General features: G+C 40.5%; 2 protein-coding genes across 4 annotated transcripts in view; one reads left to right on the plus strand and one right to left on the minus strand.

Moving 5' to 3' along the window:
- Positions 1-6,452, plus strand: part of ext1c (exostoses (multiple) 1c) — a 63,179-nt gene extending 56,727 nt beyond the window's left edge. Inside the window, exons 5-11 of one of the 2 annotated variants that reach the window (XM_071546006.1) lie at positions 852-984; positions 1,794-1,912; positions 2,236-2,343; positions 2,781-2,867; positions 3,028-3,188; positions 4,926-5,097; positions 5,434-6,452. In XM_071546006.1, the coding sequence (XP_071402107.1) occupies positions 852-984; positions 1,794-1,912; positions 2,236-2,343; positions 2,781-2,867; positions 3,028-3,188; positions 4,926-5,097; positions 5,434-5,619 (966 nt within the window). In that variant the 3' untranslated portion in view covers positions 5,620-6,452. The remainder of the gene's footprint in view (positions 1-851; positions 985-1,793; positions 1,913-2,235; positions 2,344-2,780; positions 2,868-3,027; positions 3,189-4,925; positions 5,098-5,433) is intronic. The other variant, XM_071545997.1, reaches the window with a different exon arrangement.
- An 880-nt stretch (positions 6,453-7,332) lies between these two features.
- Positions 7,333-12,051, minus strand: LOC139666718 (mediator of RNA polymerase II transcription subunit 30). Of its 2 annotated transcripts, none has more exons than XM_071546035.1 (5): positions 11,916-12,051; positions 11,310-11,543; positions 10,097-10,255; positions 9,510-9,599; positions 7,333-8,362 (listed from the first exon to the last, which is right to left on the minus strand). In XM_071546035.1, the coding sequence occupies exons 2-5, from the start codon at positions 11,529-11,531 to the stop codon at positions 8,267-8,269; spliced, it is 567 nt and encodes a 188-aa protein (XP_071402136.1). In that variant the 5' UTR covers positions 11,532-11,543; positions 11,916-12,051; the 3' UTR covers positions 7,333-8,266. The 2 variants fall into 2 exon arrangements, with proteins under 2 accessions (XP_071402136.1, XP_071402145.1); XM_071546044.1 differs by lacking the exon at positions 11,916-12,051 and adding an exon at positions 11,639-11,705.
- Between the last annotated feature and the right edge of the window lie 6,631 nt (positions 12,052-18,682).

An 18,682-nucleotide genomic window follows, 5' to 3' on the forward strand; every position in this document is an offset into this window, starting at 1 on the left:
TGCTACCAGGTAGAGTTTTCCAAGCATACATACCACCCCCCACCCCAACCCCACCACTCTACCTAAACACTTAGAAAGCACTAGCACACTTGTTGATTACGGTGTGATTACTATAAGTTGGCAGTATACATTTTAATTGCACTGAAATGCTTCTGGCATAATTGAAAAGTACTTTTTTTCCCCTAAGTTAATTAAACATAAATTAAACAGTGGATCGAGCTGGGTAGACATCTCACTCTTGTTTGAGTTACCATTGTTTGGGAGAAAAGAGTGAAAATGTATGTATGTCTGTGAGTGAAAATGTTGCTCTGACCGCCTTCAGCCTGCAAGCCCTCGGAGCTGCAGCAGTGTTTTCCTCACTGGGTCTTCCATTGGGTGCTACACAGCATTGTTTGGTTTTTCATTTCGTTAAATGTCAGGAGTTATTTCTACAGCTAAAAGCCTGTGATAATCCTAGAATCATATTAAATCCCCTACCCTTTGAATTTTGTATGAGATCAAATAGATAACATAAACCTTAAAAATGTATTTGATAGGCTTTGTGGATACACTACCTCATAAAATAAAACACAAAATCATGGTACAATGTGCCATTGCCACCAATATTTCTCACATAACATAACATGGATCGGGGAATACTGTAGTATGCAAACACCAGTGTGTCAGTGTTTGTATTGTATTGGAGTTTACATTAAGCACGATTCAACCGGCTTAGAGAAGAAAATGAATTTGGCACCGGCTTATACAAGATGAGCACTTCACAAGTCAAGGCAAACATATTCACCTCTCGCCGTTTGCTTTTCATCCTGCAACCCAACCCCACCCGTCCCCCCTCTTCTCTGCCTTCTCAGATCATTAAGGACCGTGTGTTTTCTCACATTTCGAGGAACAAGTACATGTGGAACTCGCTGCCAGGAGGCCTGCTGGTCCTGCCCGAATATTCCACTCACCTCGCACATTTCCCATTCTACTACCTGGGACTAGGTAAACACACAATGGCTTTGACTTGTGCATCTTCTCATGTTTCTGTGTTAAAGCTTAAATCTTGATATTACATTAATTTAGGGCGGTAATTAGTCTACTATGTCAGAGCCATGCAGTTAATCATGGGTAATTAATCAACATCCCACCAGCCAATCAGAATCGAGTGTTTACCCAGGCTATGGTATATAGAGGTTGTAAATACCTGTTAAAATTTTGATGATTCTAATGATTGAGTGACGGATTAATCAGAGGTGGAAAGTAACTAAGCACATTTTGTGAGACTTCATACTTTTACTTCACTACATCTCAGAGGGAAATATTGTACTTTTTACTGCACTACTTTTATCTGATGGCTGTAGTTACTGGTTACTGGTTGCAGAATAAGGTTTTACATGAAAAACATACAGTAAGCTTATAAAATATGTTGCATTGTTGGGAGTTTAAACTCCCCAACAGTATATGGAGCAGTTAGACCGACAACATTAAAATACTTCTTACAGGTTAATGCATCAATGATTTAACACTCTGAAAGGGACCGTTCTTCAGATTGAGTACTTACACTTTTGATACTTAACTACATTTTACTGCTAATACTTCTATACTTTTACTTTGGATTGGATATTTAGGATTTGAGCACTTTTTCCACCACTGGGATTAACAGAGATATCCTTTGATACATTTCCTGCATATAGGAGCACCTCTACCCACTAGTCAAAATTCAGATCCTTTCAAAAGCCTTACAAACCACTTTCCCTTCTCCTCATCACATTCCCTCTCACCTCTGTATTTCTTCTTGTGACCTCCCTCAGGAGTCAGTCCAGGTCAGGAGTTCACAGCTGTCATCCATGCCGTCTCCCCATTGGTCTCCCAGTCTCAGCCAATCATGAAGCTGCTGCAGGTGGTCTCCAAGTCCAAGTACTGCTCACAGGTAAATAAGCCAAACACTGAGTTACGATTACATCAAAGTTACATACACTATAATCTAGGGCTGAAAGATATTTACAAAAAATCAAATTGCAATAATCGCAAATGGTGACTTAACATCACCCAATCTACTATAATAGCCTGCATATGTAGTGTGAAATGTGTTATATTAGTAACCAGCTAACCATGATGTTTTACTGAGTGACGGCACAGGAAGAATACCTCAGCCAATCATACTGCTCAGTCAAAGTTAAGAGTTATTTATGATTTGTCTAAATATATCTTTATATGGGTTATGTAACATTCCCTGTTCCCCCGCTGCTCCAGATCATCATTCTGTGGAACAGTGAGAAGCCAACCCCCCACCGGAGCAAATGGCCCCCGATGCCCGTCCCCCTTACTGTGACAGACGGCAGGAGAAAGGTGAGGGCCAATGTCAATGACAGTCACAATTCACTCTGATAGGCGCCGTGACATCTGAGTAACAGCGTGACAGACTGTCAGTCAGTCAGTCTGTGTATCTCTCTCTCTCTCTCTGTGCTTCTCTCCGTTTCTGATCCTCGGGCTTGTCGTCTATCTTTCTCTCTCTTTCTTCCTATCCATGCAGATCTGACATATCCACAGATCCGTGCGTCGATCCCTTTTATAAATGTCAGTCATTCTCAAGATTTTTTTCTCCATCTCCCTTTCTGCCTTTCTCTTTTTTTCTCCCAAGGCAAAATCTATAGTGATTCACTCAACTCATTCACTCAGCATGATTCACTTACTGTAACACGATCGTCTCTCACTCATTGTCCTGTTCTGTTTTTGACAAAACACAAGCCAGACTACATTTACAGCAGCAGCACTAAGATTTACTATTTCTCTCTTAGACCACCAGTCGGTTCCTACCTCACGTTGCCATAGAGACAGAGGCAGTGCTGAGTCTGGATGAGGATACAGTCCTGCTGACCAGTGAGGTTTGTCTGTGTGTGTGTGTGTGTGTGTGTGTGTGTGTGTGTGTGTGCACATGTTTCACTAATAAACAAGCATACTGCAATATTGCACACACATATAAAGTATTATTTTAGGAAAATGTTAACATTGGCAACAACATCTAAGCACTCCATCTATCTCCAGGTGAACTTTGCCTTCTTGGTGTGGCGTAGCTTCCCTGAGCGTATCGTGGGCTACCCTCCCAGGAGCCACTTCTGGGATCCCCTGAAGCGAGCCTGGGGCTACACCTCTAAATGGACCAACGACTACTCCATCGTCCTGACCGGAGCCGCCTTCTACCACAGGTACACCAACACACACACACACATGTCCATGTAGACAAACAGATACGGCTATTTTAGAGCAACGTCGGTTTTGTTTTTAGATATTTTTTCCCCACTATATTGTCGTAATAGATAAAACATGCAGGCCGCACCTAGACACACACACACACACACACACACACACACACACATACAGAAAAAAAAAAAAAGAATCAACATTGATTATGCAAGTAAGATCAAAACAGATTGCCTTTTCAGAGATCTTCAAAGGGGAAAGAAAGCTAACAAAACATAAAAAGAGACAACCTGATGAATTGGAACAGCGACAGCAAGCATAATGACTTGAATCTTGAAATAAAAAGCAATAAGGAGCAAGAGGAGGAGGCGGAAGAAATACTATCAAGCATAATTGCGCGTTATGTGTGGGTGAGAGAGAAAGAAAGGGCGAATTACTGAGGGATTACTTCAAGCAGTTTGATTAATTAGAAAGGCCCAAAGTTAATATTTGAAATTGCTGAGGGATGGGGATTCTTATACAACATGAATGTAATTATGCAGGAGACTCGAACTGTAAAAGCTGTTGAACACATGCAACATTTGGAGACAATGAGGTCATTTTTGCCAGAAGTTCCGGTCAAAACTAATTTTTTTCTTGCTAAATTTGTTCCTTGCAGCGCATATGTTAAGGCCACTGATTTTGCTCTGTTTACTAGTCTGCTGAAAGCAATATTGCCTCTTTCACTTTTTTAACAGAGAAATGATAGTGAGTGTTATGTCAGTTGAAATACTGTATGTCTCACTTATCGTGTAAAATTGTGTCTTATTCTGGATAATTCTATATGCAAATGAGCACATCCTAATTCCATATATATGATTAACTTCAATTCATAAGCTCACGGAAAACATATTTGAAATAAGAAAATAAACAAGTCCTATGTCTGGAAGGTGCAATGTAATAATAGATAATCAACTGAATCTGATGCACTTCAGTAAGGTTTAAAGTAAGTCTTAAAAATTGAAAGAAAAGAGAAGATGCGTACACTGCACCATACAAGAGGGGTTTACTTTGTGCACTGTACGTATCAAATCCCACTGGCAGCAAAACGGTTAACTTGCCCCAAATACATATCATCAACATACATCGTATCATCTTACACTTTTCTCTAGATGTTACCATGTTCTTACATTACCTGCCTCCCACCATGTGGGTGTTGATTGGCTTAACCTCCAACTGTGATAAATCATGCATCTGCTTACACTATGTAATAAAACATTTTTATATTTACATTTTAGGCATTTAGCCAATGCTCTTATCCAGAGTGACTTATAGTGAGTGCATCAGTAGAAGAGGCTTAAATTGTAATTAGATCACCGAATTTAACCAATCATAATGAGTGAGAGCGTCACAGCTGCAGCGCGCCGACAATAGATGTGACAAAATATTCCTGTGAGAGGAATGATAGAAGAAGAATGATCATGTGTGATAGAGAGGTGCTAGGTGAGAAAATAACAGCTGAGGGGAAAAGAAATAAATAATTTTTGTTATAGGCACTTTCAGTAATCTCTCTCTAAAATTACAAAGTAGATTTTAGCTGAAGCTCTAAACCACAGCAACTGTATTGAGCAGGTAAGGGTTTGATGTTTTGCTCAAGGATGCTTTGAGCAAAAGGATGCCCTCTTTCTCTCCAAAGTACCACTACCTGTGGATTCTGATGGAGAATATCTCTCAGACTTCTAATGTTTGCACCTGCCCCACAGGTACTACCACTACCTGTTCTCCCACTACTTGCCCCCCTCTCTGCGGGCTCTGGTGGATCGCACCTCCAACTGCGAGGACATCCTTATGAACTTCCTGGTCTCCTCGGTAACCCACCTGCCGCCAATCAAAGTGGCTCAAAGGAAGCAGTACAAGGAGCTGCCCAACCCACAGGTAGGGTGCATCTTCGATATCACTGATTTACCCAAAATGTGCTTTCTCACTTGCTGTAGTCAGCGGAGGCTGGTGACTCAAAAAGTTGAGGACAAGGCTTGTTAAAATGCAGTGTTACAGGACCAAAAAAAACAACTACATTTTTTCACATTTTCCTTCAAAGAACTGGGTGGGAGCATTCTCCCTGTCCTCTATAGACCAGCCTCCCCTAACTGTAATGTACTTGGGCATTAAAGATATTTCACTACACCCTGAAAGGTTATCCCATCACATCATCAGAGGCCCAGCAGCCAGGAACTCTTCTCACCCTCCTTTCACTCCTCTCTTACCTCCCAGGGAACGAAGAGCGCGGCCTGGGCCAACCCGGAGCACTTCAACCAGCGGCAGGAGTGCGTCAACACCTTCGCCAGCTGGTTTGGCTACATGCCCCTGGTCCACTCTCAGTTCCGCCTGGACCCCGTGCTCTTCAAGGATCAGGTGTCGGTCCTCCGCAAGAAGTACAAAGACCTGGAGAGGGCATGAAACTGACGGACAGACGGACAGAGAGGCTGATCTGGTGGCCTTTTGGACGGACAAATGGACAGATCAGTGGTAGACAGTCAGGATGTGACGCTCCAGATTGTCTGAGATATGGACAGAGAGACAGGCTGGCAGGAAAAAATGGCAGTCTGGTCCGTTTGTGATATGGACAAAGTACAATCAACAGACAGACCCTGGTGGACTGTTCTGCAGACAGAAACTAAATATATATATATATATAAAGGGGAGCAGGGTTGCAAACGAGCTTCAAATGGTTCTCCCACCTCCACCAGTCTGGCAAGACAAGAGATTGGAGGAGGAAACGTTAGGGGCCTTAGAAGAGGCCCTGTGATTGGGCCTCCCAATGAGAATGGACAGTCCCAATTGGAAAAAAAAAATGGAACATATCTGTGTGAATACTTCTGATGTCAGTGCTGTTGCTGTGACAATAGGAAGGGAATGGCTATCTCATGCCAGAAGCACCCAAGGGACTGGTATTGGTGCCATGCACTCCGGCCGTCACGTGTGTCTCAGCATTAGTGTGCAGGGACCGTTGCCAAGGAAACGGATCATTTCACATCAAAATGCTAACTGTAAAACCAATAAAAAAAGATTTCTAAATGCAAATTCTGGCATGGTGCTCCTTAAAGTTAATGATTTGTTTTTTTTCCACTTGGCAAACACCCTCTATCCAAACAAGTACAGTGCATATATTTTTAGCAGAGATCTGAGCTGAATTAACTTAACATGACACATTTTAAGTCATGGATGTAAAATAATTCACATATCAGTGGGTCCAATTGTAACTGACCAGATTAGGATCCTGTACCCTCACATCTACCAGTAAGGCAACAGGGAATGTTTTAAACCCTATTCCTGGTAACTGGAGCATCCCGTCCTAGTAACATAGGTGAGGGGGGCGTTGCCACCCCTTGAGCTTCTGGAGAAATGCAGAAAAGGGTTCTAAAACTGAAGAGATTAGGCCTCAGAGTGCTACTGTATACATTATTAAATGCAGATTTAATAGCCTAAAGCAGGTCCTATATCCCAAAATCATCAATCTCAATTAAGTGTATATGTGTAAGTATGCTCTACTGTAATGATATATTAAAACAGTTCACCTTACTGATTAGCATCGGCCCGATTCAGACATTGTAAAAATAAGCAGATCTTATGCAGACTGAGATATGCACGTTTGAGCTGAGTCTGTTGACTATCCAATGTGTGCACCGATGCTTTTGGACGTGCCAGTGCCTGTACTCGCTTTATTCAAAACCTTGGGCAATGGATTTTCACTTGATTGCTTTCGTTGTGAAATTGTTTTAAATACCATTCCGATTGTTCAGACACCGATCAACAGCATTGCCCAATCCCATTCATTTCCTTCATGTTTTTGTGACTCAGCAATACCTCAGGGTTTTGGGTGTGTAAGGAAAGGAGCATACGAATGGACTTAAGTCAGAGTCAGAATTTGTGCATCATAATGTGAAGGTGGACATGCCTTGATTTACATATTCATCACCTCAATTGAGCATTTTACAGGAGGCCACACACACCTGCATGGAACTGCAGGCTTGGAAACGGCACAGTGGGGCGCGTGAGTAAAAATCAAGTTCAAGGATCAAAGTCAAGGTCTGAATGTGGCCCTAAGTGATTTAGGAGCAGCACTTTACAACATATGTTCTGAGATTTTGTTAGAAAAAAAGTTTATTTTGTACAAAAAAAGAAATGACCCAGTAACTTATTATCCTGCAGTTTACAAAAATAAATTCACCGGCAAGCAAGTCTCAACACCCTAAGGGTAGACAGGTGTGTTGTCTAGCACTCAGGAAGCTAATCTCATTAAACACATGCACACATGCACGCACGCACACACACACACACACACAGTTACACACAAAGCACCTGAGATGCATAGCTGCCAAGAGGCTAATTTGGATTCTGAACCCATGAGACTAATGTTTGTACAAAACACAGAGGATAACAAGAGCATTGTTCCTATTGTAAGCACTGTCATCAGATCAGCTCCTGTGCTTTCCAGGAGAATTAAATGTAATGACCTGAAGTCTGTCTGGTCTCAAGTAAGCACTTGGGGGCAAAACACCATGAATACAATGTTTAAAGAACTGAGGCAATACAGGTTTCAACAGATTATGTAAGTATGAAAATAATAGTTCATAACTTATTTGAATATTCATGGAACAGAAAGCCCTGGACAACCACATCCAAAAGAAAAAAAATACAGTGGGTTGTCAGCTGCCTTGAATATATATATGTATATAAAAGAAAAAGCACTATTCGTATGAATTTGGATTCTTAGTAAAGTTAACAGTGTCCAGAGGTGGAGTGTATCAGGGTGACATCACAGCCTTATCCTTTATCTTATCTTTAGCTGAAGTCTTATATCTTCTAATCCAATACTATACAAGAGATAATCAAAGACGGAAGGTGCTGGGAGAAAAAAAAGGACGTCGGAGTTTCAGTGATGAAGTGCCAAGACAGAAGGTTTTCGCCCGTGTCAAGTCATGTCTAACCCCCAAACACCCGGTATAAATTCACTTATTCCACTCGGTCTTTGCAACGTTTTGCAGTCTGTGTGCCTGTCGAGGCACCTCATCTCTCAGGAGAGGCTGGGTCCAGTGTAGTGCTGTCATTTCCTGAGGGTCAGCATGGCGTTGACGTCCCACAGCAGGTTCCTCATCTGATCCATCAGAACCTTCATCTCCTGGTTCTTCTGGCGTACCTTCTGCAGATGGACCACAAGACAGACAACATCCACCAGTCAGCAGCGTAATCAGAGCACACTAAATATAGCCTCTGATGTGTCAACTTATCAAACAAAAGGGGATGGGTAAGAACACCAAGACAAGGAATCAGGCCTGGGAGCTCACTTTTTAAGCCCCTGACAACAGTGAAAGATAAACTCCTACATTCACCAGCCTTTGCCTTCCAAATGTGATTTTTTTTTTAGAGTGAAAAAGAAACTCTCAACAATGGCTGGTTACCTGCCAAAGTTGTAGGTAGAGCAGACAAGCTTCCCAGCCAAAGGCAAAATTTATCACCATTTGGCTGGTGGCTGCCTGGTGGCAATTTCCCAACCTGCCAGGTATCCGGATCCCGCTGGAGCATTGGCTCTCATGTTCGCACAAAGAACACCCAGTTTATGAAAGAATATGTATTTATGCTGCAAATGACATGGAGATTCTGCATTTCAGCCATTATGCCAATGGGCCACCTAAGCCTTCTAATGTGTCGGCGCTGCCACCTAGAGGCATTTGCAGGGGATTTTCACAGCTCAACAATGTGACTTGATTAGTTAAATAAAATACAAGTGGCACTGTTCTTTTCTCATTTGGGGGAAATAAGATTATTTTTTCACCTAGATAACCATGTGTAGTCTACTTGGACTGAGTCAGAAATTCTTTATTCATGGTAAAACAAATCTCAGCCAAAGGCTAAAGAGTATATCTTTGGTCCAAGAAGATGCTGTCAGGTGGTTATGCTGTCACCCATGTTATATTGATGCCTAAGTTAAAAGACCTTTTGTGTTATTGAAATTGTTCTAACACAGACAAGTAGCTCTCAAAAAATATCAGGGACTAAAATAGATATACCACCAATTTTGAATTATTTTACAATGAATAGTTATGTTATTTTTTATCTTATGGAGTTGCTGCAAGCTGCTGCAAGTCAACTTCTAACTGTTTGATGGAACGGATCAATGTGGAATCTCTCACCACTGCTCAACTAGCTACTTAGATGCAAAACATTGTAAAGCAGCATAAAATAGGTGGCTAATCCCTTTAAACACAAATGCACCCGAGTCGTTTTGCAGACAATGCTGGAAATTATTATCTGTGATTATCTGTGACAGAGAGAGAACAGAAACACACCTCGAGGACTTCTTGTCTCTCCTGGTTGACAGCGGGACTGCAAGGCTCCACTCTGACAGCAGCCATCTCCTCTCCAACATATGGCACCAGCTGGGAACATGGAACACATAAAAAGAATTTCTAATGTTTCTCCCCTCAAATGGTTTCTATAAATGCGCTGGATTTTGATGATGAAAAAGGACTGAGTGTAGGGAACGGCGAAGGACACGAGGAGAAAAATATCGTTGAGATTCACAAACCCCAGCAGGGAATTTAAAAGTAGCCTCATTTCCCAAACACTTTTCAAATGCGTTCTAGACAAAAACCCAGACAAAAAGACAGAAAAAGGTATAGGGTGCAAATGACAATGTTCAGCAGAAGCCTCCACTTTTGTTTTTTTCCTTGTTTTTCCGCCTTTTTCATTTAATATGGCACCTCACAGGCATAGAAAATAATACCTTGGGAGCAAGCCAAAAAGCATTATAAAACACATGGGCATCAATTTCAAGCAGCATTTACTCCTATTTCCTAAAAAGCTGACCTTTTGAGCAAGAGGGGTTCTGTGTGACACTGATAATAAAAGCAGAAAACTAAAGCTCCTTCCTGACCTCTGGCGGCCCCTCCTGCAGGTCAGAGGTCATCTCCACGCATCGTTCATACAGGAGGCGGAGCTTTCGGAACAGCAGGGCCAGCTGACGTAGGTGTTCCTGGAGCTTCCCAAAGCGGTCCTGGTACACAGCCTGGCTCTGGGTCACACCATTAGGAAGCTAGGGCAAAAACACAGGGGCTTCCATGAGTTCACATAAGTTTTCATTTCAGAGGAAAACTATTTCAGTTTAATGGGCAGGGACAACCACGGGAGAAAGAGAGTGAGAAACAATTACAGACAGAGACAGACAAGGTGGGGGTGGAAGGATGACTAAGAGACAGACAATGATATCGCTAAGTCGAAAGTAAAAATGGGACAAATGCAGACTGACAGAGGAGAAAGGAACTCTGCGAGCTAGAAAGACATGAGCCATCCAGTTAACAACCAGGCAGCTAACAAAGAGACAGGAGATAGTCAGGAATAGACAGAGAGACGGCCCTGATACGTGCTGTTCTCTCTTGCTTTCTCTGTATTTGATGCAGGATTCTCTCTCTCTCTCTCTCTGTATTTCTCTCTTTCCGAACAAAACTTAAGACTTTCTGAAAAGTAAAGTTGAACTGAAGTTGACGGGAAGTTTAAGCATGCGGTTTAACGTGATGTTCTCACCCATACAATGACAGAAAGAGAGAGAATGGAGAGAGTACGTCAGAGATAGACAGCTCTGATATGTGATGTTGCCTTTTGTATGCAGACAATGTCACACATAACTCCACACTGTTATTGTAATATAGCTTTTTTTTTTTTTTTTACTGTAAAAGTCACATATCTCATATCACCCAACATCATTCAATACTTTTTCTAAGTCATTGCGATCCACCAGTAAAGTGATCCAGCAAGCAACTTGTTCTTCAATAAAATCTCAACTTGTGTACCCCTTGGAGATATGGGGAGATATTGGGAAAAAAAAGAGGACAAAGGACAAAACAGATCAAAAAAAAAAAAAGATGATATTTCATTAAACTATGAGCTGCTTGGTGGATCTCTTATACGCTGAACTTACCAGTGGATCCTGCCAAATTAGAATAGGTCTGGAGTGACTTCTCTAAAGTGTGTACTGTATGCTAAAAATGGCATTCACATTATAATAACTGTGTCTTAGATGGAGTGTGGTGTGGCGCTCTCTCCACACAAAAGAAAGTCATGTATCATGTATAGGGGCCAGTGTCCAGTACCTGTGTGGCTCGTGTGATCTGGAAGATCTCCATAGTGCGGGTGACAATGTCCTGGACGGTCTCCTGTCCGATACGACAGAGGAACACCGGGGAGATCTCTCTCAGAGCGCCCTGGGGGGGCATGGGAGGCTGGCCCGGGGCTGAGGCAGCACTGGGGGGCAGGTGGGGCTGCTGCTGGGGGGGCATCCCTGCCAGCCCCTTCTGAGGTAAGGAAGCTGCCATCACTTCACGTATCTGAGGAAGAGGGGAGACAGAGGGAGAAGTTAAGATGGCAAGTGAACAAGGTGGCTCTTAAATACAACTGAAAGAATAAGTAGTGGAAGGGATACCTTTGCAAACAATGAAATATTGGTGCGAAGACGGCTCCTTACAGACACTTTCACATAAAATGTCCCTTTGAGCATTAAACGTAACGTTAAATGTACCTTTTGTATGCACCTCAAAAAAGAAACACACAGAGTTCTTCCTGAGTGAGTGACAGAGATACTAAGCAGCCTTGGTGGCCAAGTTAGCCAACTTAGCCGAAACAATAAAGAATCACACAGAGGCAAGCTGGTTAGCTAGCTAGTAAGCTACGTGTTAGCTCTGTAGCAGAGCGCTGCTTACCTTACTAAATCAAGTCCTTTGGCTAAATGCTATCAGAATTCCTCCGGTTTGCGCAAGTAGTTGCAAAAGACTAACGTTAGCACATTTATTCATTCAAATAAGGAGCACATTATGAAGCCTTTCCACTGGTGTCGACCAGAAGGAACTGCGCGTTATTGTTTTCATTGCGTCACTTCCTGGCTGAGGACGCATTTTCCACCGCCAGATGGAGACAGCAGGCCTTTTTCTGTAACTGACTTTCAATCATAGCTTTCAATGCATGACATAAGACATCACTACATTACCATACAGACTAAAGGTAGTAATAATAAGCATAATTATACTAAAAAACATATTAATTAATTAAAATAAGTTAAAAAAAAAAAATGATAATAAATAAAATTATGGAGAAATAAAAACAAATGCAAATAAAGAATGTCAATTACAAGTACAGTCTTTCATTATAAAGACAATAGGCCTTCTCCAAAGCAGAATAAATGTCTAAATACGTATGGAGGAATACCTGACCAATTATAAACAATTAAGAAAAACTACAGTATCCTATAGTAAATTTACAAATATCATGACATGTAATATTCCTGTAAATCCCCATAGGAATAATAATATTTACAGTAATAGCATGGGAAATAGAAAGTAGGCTACAATGGTCACTATAAACTTACTATCAAGTATAACAGAGAAACAAGTGCACATATAGTAATACTTTAGGAATATATTAGGCTACATGATTGTATACAAGATATATTCATCAATGAACTTGTACCCCCCCCCCCCCATGACCCAAACCAGCATCTTTCCTATAATGTAGATGTGCAACTAGGCAAATCAAATATTTACAGATATTTACAGATTGCAGATTTCTACAATTCTGCAATTACAACTATTCAACTCTTTATCAAAGAAATTGTGTCAATTTTCAACACTTTTAATTTTACAGTTGAATTAGGATGAGCTAGATGATTTTTGAGGTTGTCCTGTCTGTCAAGGCTTTGTGAGCATACAACTATATGTAGAATTAAAAGCTCTATTTGCTTATAAGTACATAGAGCCATTAGTTGAATCAAGTCTGCATGCAATAAGATTAAATGTTTTGGGAGTAATTGAAGGTTATATGACCAACCTTCTTAGCCCTGAGGTATTTATTAAAAAAAACTTTACCCTTGTGTTCGACAAGATCACAGGTTGGACCATTTGTGACTGGCCATAATTTTCAGGAAGTAGATTTTGTTTTTCATGTGATGTGGTTTATAGCCAAGAAGGATGCCCTTCACTGCTGTGAACAAACAAATAAAGTCATAGACGTCACGCCGGTCAGATGACCTCATATCAATATATGATAAACAGAATGGTAAAACCACTGTTTTAGTTTTGAAATGTGTTATTCCTATGTCCAAGAAAACATCTATGTGCATTTGCAAACATTTACAGCTGTCTGTTATGTCCAGAAAGGAGAAAATAAGAGAATAATAGAAAAGAGAGAAAACTTTGTGCTGTTCCCTAATCTTGGATTAGACACACCTTGAACTGGAAAAGAGAGATTAAGTGACCATATCTAGGATGCTTTTCTTAAGATTGAGGTACCTTTTCCAGTTTGATATGGGTTGTATTATAATGATATTGAGCTACTGTGAATGTGACCAATCAGGCAAACAGATTTGTCCACAAAATTATCCTCAATGGAGCACCTCCACATTAGCATGACTTCACCACTCACTGTCGTGTTGTCTGGTGAACCAACACCTCTGTGACACAGTCTCAACTGCAATGATGTTGGGAATCACAGCGCTGGTTTATGGCAGGGCTGGTATTGGGAAACCACTTGCATTCAAGGCCAACGGAAGAAGGCGGGCAAAGCCTAGTGACAGGAGCACAAAACCTGGACCCTTGAGCAATGGAAAAAAGTAATAGTCTTATGAGTCGTCTTGCACCCTTTTTCCTACACGACATGTTTACATTTGGAGAAAGCTTCAACCCAGCTTCAACTTTTTCCATTGCTCAAGGGAGCAATGGAAAAAAGTAATAGTCTTATGAGTCGTCTTGCACCCTTTTTCCTACATGACATGTTTACATTTGGAGAAAGCTTCAACCCGGAAGCTTCCTCTCCAGGATCCCATCAAACTACAATGTATTTTGCCAGCTGTGAAACATGGCGGTGATTCTGTGATGGTATGGCCAGACATTTCTTGGAAGTCATTAGTTGTGATGATTGCTCTGCAACATTACAGAGGCCATTTTACAGGACCAGCTGCTGGTCCTGTTACCCCAGTCACCAGATCTAAACATTATTGAACCTTTATGGAAAGTTCTGGAGTGCAGAGTGTGAAGTAGATTTCCATCTTCTTTATCTGTCAAAGAACTGGAGGCTTTCCTTCTTGAAGAATGGTCCGATATCCCACAGCACACAGGTCAGGACTTGTATAACAGCATTCAAAGGAGGATTGAAGCTGTTTTGAAGGAAAACAGGTGGCCCTCATAATGAGTATTAGGTACTTGCTAGTAATATATTCTTAATTAAGTAGAATGTCTCTTTAATTGCTTTCCTTTGAATTAGTCATTGACTATTACAGTAAGTAAGTGTAAGTGGTAGTATTTGAAAATATGTGAATCAGTATTTTGATTCCACTGTATATAGTGGTTTGGGAAATAAAATAAATACAATTATTATTTGAAATTCACTTTTAAGATTCAGCTATGTGAAAGCCAGTTAGCCTAAGTTTATAGCCAGTGGCTATTTACTTGGCTTCCACAATACTGCATCAACAATTAACAACTGTTAGGGTAATTATTAAAACCAGTTACCAAGTAATAAGTAATGGATTAAAATACAGTATACAGTTATGACGTGAAATAGAATGGTACAGTTCCAACATTGATAAAAATTTAATGACCTTTGCAGCCATAAATCCAACTAGTCCATGACATAATTAGCCTACACTCAATCTGATTTCATATTTAGAAAATGGATTAGGAATATGTAATGCGTGTAACTGGTGAAATACTGTGTTGTGTGGAGGGCAAAGGAAGGACCCAAACCCAGCTCCTCTCACACAGGGGAACACAGTAAAAGGTTAGAGGTGAAGGGGGACAGGAGAAGGAGGTGGGGCTCTTACTGTACAGACTGTACATCACAGCAGAATTCTCATTCTCAGTAGAGGTAGAAGAAAACAGGTATTCTAAACAGGTTTGGTGTAATTATACATGTAATAACGCTTCTGTTACATCCACAAAGCTGCAATTCTCTTTAGGGTATGGTAGGGATTCAGTGTCTTGCTGACATGGGGTTTGAACTTGCCCTGGTTTCCAAGTGAGCAGTCGGTACCTGCACAGTGAATTCAGTGTGTTTCTGATTTCTAATTCCCTTAGTGTACATGGCAAAAAAATATGGTGTAAGTTAAAAAATTGTTTGCACACAAGATCTAGGGAAGCTGATGACAGCTAAAAACCCTCTGCCCTTTTCTTTTGTGCCCTTCACTCAGTCGCTGCAGCTGTCTGTGCCTTGTTTTCACTCTGAAGTATTTGGATGCTTTTGTTCTGTGCTACTGATGGTTCTGTACACTTTTCTGCTTTAATACATTTAAAAGTGTTAAGTGTGTTGTGACACAGGGTTAGATATATTTTAACCTTTTATTTGATGTTTAATATTAACAGCAAAGCCTCACCATGAAAATAAGATATGAGCCACAGATGCTATGATGATGATAATACATTTATTTTGTTGAATCATCATATCAATAGCATGGATCCACTAAAGACACAGGTGTTACCTTTTCCAAGGAAGCTAACACTGCCTATTGTTATCATTATGTTAGAGATAAAGCGTTGTTCACCCTCATCACCTGTAGGGGAAATAAAATCATCAGAGCAGCTTTTATTGTGCCTGAAATTGTAGAGGAGAGGGAGAACATGTGTTTGCAACCTGTTTATTCACAATCCCATCAGACAGAAGTTGTGTTGATATATATATTATTATATATATTATATTAATGTATAAATATTTGGTATTATTTTAACCAAATCTTTGTATGATATTTGGGGTATTTTTTATTCAGAATGAGAATCAATTACATGCTCTGAATTAGATATTTACCCCTTTTTCCTTCACATGCAGCAAATTCATAAGGAATTTGGCACAGCTTGTTAGGAGTATCATTCTTCAGTTTGTAATTAACTGGGCTTTTCATTCTGTTATTGAAATACGCCTTCCCTTGTTCATTGTTGTAAATATCAATCTACCCCTAGGTTTTACAATTTTGAGCTTATTTGTATAAGAAATGTGAACGTCTGTCTGGGCAGCATATGAAAAGTTTACGAGACATTTCCTCCTCCTGTTATCTTTTTGGTTGCATTTTATATATCAGTCAAGGCAATAAAGCTTTTCCGGTTGGAATCAGTAAGTCTCACTGACCAGATAAAACCTGTCAAGCAAGAGAGGATGAATCAGTAATGGATATCAGAACAAGACAAAGAAGCTTGCAACCTAGTGTGAAAATGATTGACTTTAGCATCGACCAGGAAAACGGACACATCCTACAAGCAGAAGTGAAGAGAAAAATATGTTACAAATTGGAAGTCTGTTGTAAATGTGCAGCAGCGTTCAGTGTGTTACCATGATAGCGTGGGCCACTGGGTTATCTGAAAGAGACATTAAAGTGCCCTACACCAGGAAATATGCAGCATGGAGATAACACCGCTGATAAAGCTCCACAAAGGCCCGGCTGTGCTCTCAGACCGGCTGCCAGAACAGTCTGTTACAGGAACAAGTCTGCTTCCCTCTCTTGTCCTTGAGGTTGCATGACTTCAACAGGTGATGATCAAAGACAGATGATGACAACTGAGAACAACTGGATAACCAATGTAGTTTCCCAATCATGGTTTAAACCCCCAAGTGTTCCAAGTTTTAGACTAACTGCTTTTTCATTGCAGATTGACTTTAAATTTCTAAAAGAAAAACAAAAAAACAAACACAGGTCACTGATCCCATATACATTTGGGTTCATACACTTTTCCATCAATTACCTGCATGTATCCAAACATCAGCTATTCACACATTTACACAATTGAATTTGTGGACTGACTGCAATATTGATCTTGAACCATGAGATGCTGAATAACTTCTGTGACAGGGCATGCAGTTGGGATAACTTATATCGGTGACCGCTTTGGTTTGAATCCTTGTTTACTCTCTTCCAACAATAATAATAATAATAATAATAAACTTTATTTGTATAGCACCTTTCATACAAGAAATGCATCCCCGATTTTCTTTCGGCTGTTGCTGGGAACCTCCAATAAACCAGCAGCAGATGATCACAGTGTTCTTGAAGGCACATCTTTCCCTCTGAACCTTCCAGTCTTCCATAACCTAATAAAATACTTAACTGGAACCGACTGTCCACTCTTCTTTAAAAACAGTTATACAAGGTCAGTGACAACAGAGGGTCATAAGGAAATTAAGATGGGGAAATTTTATCACGTTCAATTTTATGAGCAGATACCAGTTTGGTATGGCAAAATTTACAAGCCGGTGTATATTTCCTATGAGACTGAAACATTACTAACTTTAAAGCTGGAGAAACCTTTATTCTTGAGACTTTTTCCAAAACTGAACTTTATGAATATTGCTACACCATTGTTAATTGGCAACAGAAACATTTACATTGTTACATACCAACATTGTTATTGTGTTACTTCACAGAACAGTGCATTGAGACTGCCGTGTCATTACTTTGTTTCATAGAGAGTTGATAATGTTCCAGTTTTTCCTCAAGTGTTTGTACAAATACCGCGCTCCCAAAATTCATTGCTGATATCAGAAGCTAAATGTCACAGCGGCACATTCCTTTCTGCTTGCTTTTATTATTCTAAGAGTTCCTTCAGCTGCTAGTCAGCAGGGGGAGAAGAAATAAAACGTGCTTTATTCCCCAAAATTTCCATCAAAAAAACGTTGAGTAGGGTTGAAAAATGTGTGGGCAAACCAAGTACAAATCCCCTGTTATCACCGTAACCATGACAGTCTTTACTGGTTGGTTTCTGTGGTCACATTCCATCAGGTGGATTATTACCTTATCACATCAGATCAGTTTTCCTCAATTCTCGTTCTTCCCTCAAGTTTCTTCTTTGCATATATACAAGCGGTGGTTTGAGGTGAACAGTTGGATTGAATGAGAAATAAGATGGAATTTGCTTTCTTTTCATCTGTCAAAATGCCACAGTAAAGATCCTTCCGGTCCATAAAAAAACACACAAGAAGAGAAACACAACTAGATACAAAGATGTACACAGCACATTCAGCTCTGTTCATTCATTTGAATAATCTAGTCAAATTGGGATAATATGTGGTAGCATAATATAGCATGTTATATGGTATTACTGTATAATGAGTCAAGTTCTATGGTGTTCAAAGCCTCTAACATCACTTCAGCAACATGCTCTACTCTCTAGGGCGAAGCTGGGAAGTAGTTGATGTGAGCTTCAGAAAAGGCTTTAAATGAGATCTACTTTTGACAAATAGCTTGAGTCCCACAGCTGTAGGCCTTTGTATGGAGGCCATGTGATGGAAGATCAATCATTTGCCTCTCATTTACATATCAGACACATTGTAATAGCTGCTCTCTCAGTATACAAAAGTCTAATAGGTCACACAGGGAAATGGTCCAGTGTGGACTGCATGTTTTTTCTGCTCAGATCTCCATGACTACTAACCGTTATCAGTATTAGTGTGTGATGGAGAGCTGGCAGGTATAAAAACACAGAGAGAGGGTGGGAGC

The sequence above is a fragment of the Centroberyx affinis genome, unplaced genomic scaffold (genome assembly GCF_046629955.1).
Source record: "Centroberyx affinis isolate AG114_WGS23_722 - 3 ecotype Tasmania unplaced genomic scaffold, CSIRO-AGI_Caff_v1 ptg000261l_1, whole genome shotgun sequence".
Classification (NCBI taxonomy): Eukaryota; Metazoa; Chordata; class Actinopteri; order Beryciformes; family Berycidae; genus Centroberyx; species Centroberyx affinis.

Bases quoted from the DNA above. Each gene is read 5' to 3' on its own strand.
- LOC139666718 (XM_071546035.1), bottom strand. From the start codon at position 11,531: ATGGCAGCTTCCTTACCTCAGAAGGGGCTGGCAGGGATGCCCCCCCAG. The intron at 10,256-11,309 runs GTACTGGACACT...TTTTTGCCCTAG, and splicing joins AGATCACACGAGCCACACAG to CTTCCTAATGGTGTGACCCA. The intron at 9,600-10,096 runs GTCAGGAAGGAG...CCATGTTCCCAG, and splicing joins TGCAGGAGGGGCCGCCAGAG to CTGGTGCCATATGTTGGAGA.